The sequence below is a fragment of the Syngnathus floridae genome, chromosome 2 (genome assembly GCF_059516105.1).
Source record: "Syngnathus floridae isolate MCC-2025c chromosome 2, RoL_Sflo_1.0, whole genome shotgun sequence".
NCBI lineage: Eukaryota > Metazoa > Chordata > Actinopteri > Syngnathiformes > Syngnathidae > Syngnathus > Syngnathus floridae.
The window spans coordinates 22,901,230-22,909,096 of NC_142414.1; the positions used below are offsets into that span (position 1 = coordinate 22,901,230).

At 42.0% G+C, this 7,867-nt stretch overlaps 1 protein-coding gene across 1 annotated transcript; it reads left to right on the top strand.

Annotated features, from left to right (window-relative positions):
• The first annotated feature begins 32 nt into the window (after positions 1–32).
• Positions 33–7,606, top strand: impdh2 (IMP (inosine 5'-monophosphate) dehydrogenase 2). The gene is made up of 14 exons (XM_088362123.1): positions 33–388; positions 1,408–1,456; positions 2,653–2,754; positions 2,931–3,005; positions 3,138–3,344; positions 3,613–3,700; positions 3,987–4,186; positions 4,962–5,052; positions 5,184–5,279; positions 5,687–5,830; positions 6,008–6,152; positions 6,485–6,628; positions 7,018–7,101; positions 7,288–7,606. The coding sequence occupies exons 1-14, from the start codon at positions 288–290 to the stop codon at positions 7,307–7,309; spliced, it is 1,548 nt and encodes a 515-aa protein (XP_088218249.1). The 5' UTR covers positions 33–287; the 3' UTR covers positions 7,310–7,606.
• Positions 7,607–7,867: the final 261 nt, after the last annotated feature.

Genomic DNA, 7,867 nt, shown 5'->3' on the forward strand with positions numbered 1-7,867 from the left:
TTTCAGTGTGGGGTGAGAGCGGACGTACTTCCGTACGGACGTGACGTTTTAAGATATGGTGCAGGGAGCACGTGTCGACTCGCAACGTCCCAGTGGGGCTGAACAGCTAGTTTGACGTCCATTCGAAGGTGCTTTGACACTTGGACCGCGCTCACTGAAAAGGGAGGTCAAGTATAAAGTTCTTGGTCTTTACCCACGCGGTCTCTGGACATAGCCTCGCTATTCTCGCTATTTTTTCATTTCGCAATTCACAAGTGCATAGAGCCGTGAAGGTGCCATTGGATCTCATGGCAGAATACCTTATTGGGGGACAAACCGGCGATAATGTCCCAGAGGACGGACTGACGGGCCAGCAGTTGGTAAACAAAGGTGATGGACTCACATACAAGTAAGTTCGCCTTGTCACGCTCAAGTTAGATTGACCCCGGTGGGTGGTAGACCCCTGACCTGCCTCGAAGAGTTCATTTTCATTCGACTGTCAGTAGATTGGATCAGCACTCATTGGGCCTTAATCTGAACATTTGATGTCGTATCTGCTACATAGTACATTACCCCTGTTATCTGGGGATCATCGTTGTCGGGCAATTGCAAAAGTTAATGCGTCTCATGTTTCTTTGCGGTTTCATCTAAATGTGTTTCAATGTTGCTTAGGCCAGGGCTCGAGCATGGCATGTTCTTCGAATTTGAACTGGTAGTCAAGAGGGTTTATCGGACCAGAGGCTGGTTATATTTAGTCTCCAGCCATTTCAGCACCGCGGGGAAAATAGAAGTGATGCATGCTGACCAGATGTTTACATTTACGTACATCTTTGACCTATTAAAGCTGATGAGTAAGGCACAATTGCATTGATTTGAATGGTAAACAACTGTTCACTTGTCAAGGCACAATTGATGGATTTCAGTATGTCAACCAATTGCACTCTACTGTTTGTTTTCTGCCTATGTTGATCAGTATGAATGAAAATGAGTCATACCTATAAAACACAGTCACAAGCTTCAACATGCTGGCTTGGGCATCATTTCTGTTTTTAGTCTTGCTGTCATCAGCCATCATTGCTATTGCACGTGGGCCCACATGCTTTAAAAGAAGACACACTCGCTGTGGAAGTTTCCTTCCATCCAAGCCGGAAAGGGTTTAGAATAAATTAGTTCCACGCTCCAGCTGTCATAGGTTATTTGAATTTCTTAATGCTGCACTCAATGTTTTGACTGAGTTACAATTTAACATTCCTAACTGTTAGGTAAGTTAACTACGGCATAATATGACTAAATGAAACTAGTGAGGATGAGCTGTGCAGAAAATGGATGGATACAGCGATTAGCTGGTGACCAGTAATTGGTTAATGTTGTCTGGCAAAAGATGAAGCAAAGCAAGCAATTTAAAATTCCTTGTTTTCTCATTTTCAGCGACTTCCTCATTCTGCCGGGCTACATTGACTTCACGGCAGATCAAGTGGTGAGTCGGGATGGATGGTCATCACATGTTTACCAACATGACAAATCTGATTAATGCAAATGTGGGGATATTAAACTGCAGTGAGCTGAGTATGAGATGATGTTTGGAGAGGGAGTGCAGGATTACAAATATTCCCTCACTGAGACTTCTCATGAATGATTCATTCCAAACTAGAGCTAAACTGTGTGTGGTCCCCCACAGTTCATTTTATTTAGCAGGCTTGTGACAGTATGCAATGTGATCGTCTTCCAATACACCAATTATATTTTACATGAAATACTTCTCTTTGTACAGAAAGTCCGCAATTTACTGAAGCCGCGATAAATTAACCGCCATGTAGCAAAGGATTACTGTAAATGGTTGAGAGGTGCACTGACCATGTTTGCAGATGTCTTGTTTGGGATAAACACAAATATAATCACTGTATGGATTTTCCTTTGCTGTTGTGAGACTAATTCTGGGGATTTAGACAATTAAAATTGAACAATGTCTCTAAACAATTAATTGATAAGCACAATTTTTATCGTTACTCAGTCTAGCAATTGGTTGTTGATTAATCGCTATAGCTATTAGCCAGTGTTTTCAGTTTCTATTGGTTTGTTTGAAATTGCATCACAAGGCTCGCCACATAAAGCACAATACAAACTAAAACTGACCAAGCTGCAGCTCCTAACTTGTAAATTGGGGCACTCGTACAGTTATCAATAATTTATCTTAGATTTAAGTGACGGCCGGACATTCAAACAGTCCATCCATTTTCTATTTTGCTCATTTAAATGGTTTACGGGAGAACTGGAGCCTGTCCCAAGTGACTTTGGGCAAGAGGTGGATGTCGAAATTAATTGGCAAGTCAATTATTATTACTATCGATTTTCATATTACTAGTTATTTGTATTTAATCTGTATGCCTATTTTGGGAATCTCAGCTACATTTGACATAATTTGGATGGGTAAATTATTCACAAGATTAGCTGGAAAATAAATCAAGTTTAAATAAGAAATAATTTTTTTTTTTTAAATGTTATTTTCAATTTCCAATTTTGCGGAACACCTGCAATACCGCCATAGACCACTAAAGGTCCTCCCACCACCGATTGACAATCCCTGGTCAAAAGCCATTGTTTAACTTAAAATTGTCCAAATCCTGTGATTGCCTGTTTGATGATTGCTATTGTCAATTCTCCTTCTGTCACCAGGACCTGACCTCATCGCTTACCAAACAAATCACAATGAAAACTCCCTTTGTGTCTACCCCCATGGACACAGTCACTGAGGCCACCATGGCCATCGCTATGGCAGTAAGCCAAACACCCTCACACTCCACTCGTACAAGTACTTACAGTGCAGTGCACTGACCTACACCATCACAGCTTTTGTGTTGCATCACCTGCAAATATACCAAATTTGGGTGGTGACATATGTATGAGGCATCAATTTAGTGTCATCTCCATGAAGTTGTATGCTCTTATCCAAGTTAACAGGTGGCATCGGCTTCATCCACCACAACTGTACACCAGAATTCCAGGCCAATGAAGTTCGGAAAGTCAAGGTATGGAATGCTGACTGATTTCTACTTTGGTACCTTGAAATTCTTCTCTCAAAGTCTGCTCACCTCACTGTAGAATTTCATCAATTCCACAGTTGATTATTTATCCATACATGTTTTTTCTCCTTCCTGCAGAGGTACGAGCAAGGCTTCATTACAGACCCGGTGGTGATGAGCCCTCAGCACTTGGTGCGCGACGTCTTCCAGGCCAAGGCCCGCCACGGCTTCTGCGGTATTCCCATCACTGATGACGGCAAAATGGGGAGCAAGCTGGTTGGCATCATCTCTTCGAGGGACATCGATTTTCTCAAGGCAGAGGAACACAACCTGCCTCTCAGTGAGGTGACTGATATTTAACTAATCCAGAAGTTGGGATAAGCTGATTGCATTTGGGTAAAGTTTACACATGGACAAAATGTTGGTACCATTCCATTAAAAGGAGAAAAAAACAAAAGACAGACTGGAATTTGACAAAAATGCAAATTAACAAGTCGCACAGCTTCTAAGATAATGTTCTTAAAGGCTGAGACAAAATTGTAGCTTTTTGGCAAGTCAAATGAATTGTAGCTTTTTGGCAATGTGCGTAGTTCATTGTGTGTGTCCTTGACAGGTTATGACAAAGCTAGAGGATCTCGTTATTGCTCCTGCTGGTGTGACACTGAAACAAGCCAATGAAATCCTGCAACGGAGTAAGAAAGGTGAAGACAAGTGATTGTGCGCTTTTGGTGTTTGTTCACCTTACATTTTACATACAGATAGAAGTCCTGTCCTCAAATACCCCTGTGACAGGACCACTTTGCAAGTCCAATAATGGACACATGAGCCGCGTAGTTAACACACACTTTGCCAGAGAAGCGTTATAAGCACAAAACAGCTCAGTGGTCGGCCATGGTTGTCTTGACTGAACCAATGAAAACTTTGCCAGCCTTTTGTTATGTTTTCAATTAGAAAGCACAAGCAACTAAGCCAGTGTTTCTTTTCCAGGCAAACTTCCCATCGTTAATGAAGACGGCTGCCTGGTGTCCATCATTGCCCGAACTGACCTTAAGAAAAACAGAGACTTCCCTCTGGCCTCCAAAGACTCTAGAAAACAGCTGCTATGTGGTGCAGCCATCGGCACACATAATGATGACAAATACCGCCTTGATCTGTTGGTGCAGAGCGGCGTGGATGTGATTGTACTGGTAAGGATGAAGATGCTAAAAGCACACATGACACGGTCCCACTTGCTCTGAACGCATTTTTTGTAGCAAAAACCGCTCCGATTTCAGGTCCTTTTTCACCTTTGGTTGCAACTATGCAGAGGACTGGCCAGTACATCAAGTTTCTGTCATGTTCTGGGCTGCAGACTAACTAGGAGCACAATGGCATCCTAACCTGAAATTGTAGGGGGAACCGATATGCAAAGTCAATATCCTCATTTCCACTCATTCTCACTAATGTGTTGTTGACCAGATGTTTATCAGCAGCAACGAAATTCAAGAATTGACAAAGCAAACACAGTAAATTTAGTGGTCGCGCATGCATGAGTAGCTACTTGAAAAATTGACTTGCACTGTCTCAAATTTTAGGGCCACCATTTAGGGGCACTCTGGTTCTCTGATGTATTATTTCCTTTGTTCAATATTTTGCAGAACAGGGAAACCTGTCATTGCACTTAGTCATCTCTATTATTGACGGCTGCAGCCCTAGTATTATTTTTACTTTAGTGTCTCCAAATTTTAGCAGTTGTATATTTCCTTGCTGCCCTTAACTTCCTCATTGATAAAATGGGTCCCTATTCCTTGCCCAGCCCTACTTTGATAAGTACAATAAATATAGACCCTCATTCTATGTTGATGATGTTTGTTGCTGTGTGTCATAATAATGTGATGAACGTGGTTAGATTTTTTGCAGTGTTTTCCCAAAATAATTTTTGGGGGGTAAATAATGAATGATGAATGAATCCTCCACTTGCAGGATTCATCTCAGGGTAACTCAATATTTCAAATCAACATGATCAAATATATCAAAGAGAAGTACCCTAACCTGCAAGTCATTGGTGGCAATGGTAAGTACACACATTTTCAAGATTTTGTAAATGTTCAAAGTGGGATATTTATGTTTGGGCTAAATACCATAGTGAGTGTTTTGTTTGAATACAGTATATTCCAACATGTTTTGTTTGGTCTTGTCGTTCAGTGGTGACCACTGCTCAAGCTAAAAACTTGATTAACGCAGGAGTGGATGGACTGAGAGTCGGGATGGGCAGCGGCTCCATTTGCATCACACAGGAAGGTGAGTGACTGGACTGCAAAGTCAACAAATGACACCTCCCACAAAGTTGTCCACAAGGACCGCAGACACGAGAAATTGCGTCTAAATTGTAATTTGAACTTTACTACCGCTATATTGTCGGTCAGTAGATTTTGAGTCTGTGTCTGCTAAAAAAATGCATCATTCTCATTTCCAGAGGGGCAACTTCTCCTGTCTGTTCATTCACAGACTCTTTAAGTTCATGTCTATATTTTTGTTTATAAATACATAATCCATTTTATTACCAGTTACCAGCATTTCATATCATACCAAAAGTTTATGGCACAAATTGTTTAGCATCTCAAAGTCTGTAAACACAGTCATTATGTGACCAAACTTTGTTTACATCACTGCGGCTTAATGCTGTTACCCTCTTCTCTTCCTAACAGTACTGGCCTGCGGCAGACCTCAAGCCACAGCAGTCTATAAGGTGTCCGAGTACGCCAGACGCTTTGGTGTGCCCGTCATCGCCGATGGTGGCATTCAGACTGTGGGACACATCGCCAAAGCCCTGGCACTTGGCGCATCCACAGGTACAAGTCTGATAGACCTCTAGTTTGCTTGGTTTTAACTGTTTCCCCATATGAACTGTTAGAAATGTCACACATCTGGGTGGCACTGCGTGGTTATTTTTTGTGGTTAGCACATCCGCCCAGTGTGGAATTTGAATCTGGGCTAACAATTTAGCCCGATTTCCTTTCTTTATGCAGTGATGATGGGCTCTCTGCTGGCTGCCACCAACGAAGCTCCTGGTGAATATTTCTTCTCAGATGGCATCAGGCTAAAAAAATACCGTGGTATGGGCTCTCTGGATGCCATGGACAAAAACCTGGGTTCCCAGACGAGATACTTCAGGTGTGGAAACTTGCTCATTAACTCCCCAGTCTTTATGCAGTACAAAGGGTACATCAAGTTGACCACTAGGTGGCAGTAATTTGCAACTCATGAGTTCAATCAGAAATATTGAGGTGTCATACCATAAGCTCAAAATAATATTTCAACACATTAACAATTGAATGATGTGGGAAAATACTATTTTCAATTGGTGAACAAATTTGTACCGGCCCAGCAGTGATGATGTTAAAAAAAAAAAAAAAATTAAAATAATGCCAGACAATTGCTTGAATGTTCAGACAGACAGCTGACTGTTTTGTGTGTGTGTTGGGTGTGTTTGTGTGTTTCTACAGTGAGAGTGACAAGATCAAAGTTGCTCAGGGTGTTTCGGGAGCTGTGCAGGACAAAGGTTCCATCCACAAGTTTGTGCCCTACCTGTTGGCTGGCATTCAACACTCGTGTCAGGATATCGGCACCAAGAGTCTCACTCAGCTCCGGTACATACAAATGACACGTTGCATGAGCTGTGACATGGGAATATCACTCCTTTCTGCACTTCGTTCTTCCATGCACAGAAGCTTAGCACATTTTCCAACTAATGATGTTTCAAGTTCACAAGTAGTTTGAATGCGCAATAAGGAGACAGTGTTACTGACTGCTTTCACTCCAGTTCGGATTACTTTGCGATTGTTAAATATTTGTCAAAGATAATTTAAAAAAAATGCAGTTCAGTGTGTAAAGCACTGAATGGTTGAGGGTCCAAAAACATTTCTGGTCTGCCGCTCCCATACAAAGCATACAAACCTCCCTGGTTATCTGTGGCAGTTCTGTCAGCCTACAAATGCACTTCTGAATCAACTGACAAATTGTCTTCTTGTCTTGTCAGAGACATGATGTACAGCGGAAGCCTGCGATTTGAAAAGAGGACAGCATCGGCTCAAATGGAGGGTGGCGTCCACAGTCTACACAGGTACGCACTTGCATGGGACCACACCTCAAGCGATTTCGCAAGAGGTCCCTGCCATTTGGGCACAGTACAGGTTCTTCATTTCAACGGTTGCTCAGGCTTCCTCTTTAAATAAACACCAGAGCCATCTTTCTTGACAGGAAATGCCGTCGTCAGTCCTGTGATTTTTATCTTTTCTTTTCGTGACAGTTATGAGAAACGTCTGTTTTGAAGAACCTTCCGCTGGAGACAATCCTTTCTACGTTATGATGGCAAAACGCTCCAGGTTTTTTTTGTCATATTCTATTCATATTGTCACACTCGCACTTGTGCACATATGCATGACCTCAAAGCATTTCTATTCATCAAGTCTTCCAGTTAATTAGTGTCCTCTATGCATCCTGGAATAATGTGTCAAGGACAACTAAGCCTTATGAGTCGGTGATGCCTTCCATATTGTTATAGAAAGTGTCCACCATATGGATGTGTTCATTTTCAAAGAATAAAAGTTACACTATTTTTCACAAAAGGTTCTCATTTAATCTCATTCATTTGCAAAATGTTAACTAAATTAAAGTAAGATAAAACTGCAATTGGCACGGTGAAACACTAGTTAGTACGTCCGCCTCACAGTTCGGAGGGTGCGGGTTCGATTCCACCTTCGGCCCTCCCTGTCTCGAGTTTGCATATTCTCCCCGTTCCTGCGTGGGTTTTCCTCGGGAACTCCGGTTTCCTCCCACATCCCAAGAACATGCTTGGTAAGCCGATTGAACACCCTAAATTGATAGTA

Coding starts and splice junctions, on each gene's coding strand:
- impdh2 (XM_088362123.1), top strand. CDS start 288: ATGGCAGAATACCTTATTGGGGGACAAACCGGCGATAATGTCCCAGAG. Junction 1,457..2,652: donor ACTTCACGGCAGATCAAGTG/GTGAGTCGGGAT, acceptor TTCTGTCACCAG/GACCTGACCTCATCGCTTAC. Junction 3,006..3,137: donor ATGAAGTTCGGAAAGTCAAG/GTATGGAATGCT, acceptor TCCTTCCTGCAG/AGGTACGAGCAAGGCTTCAT.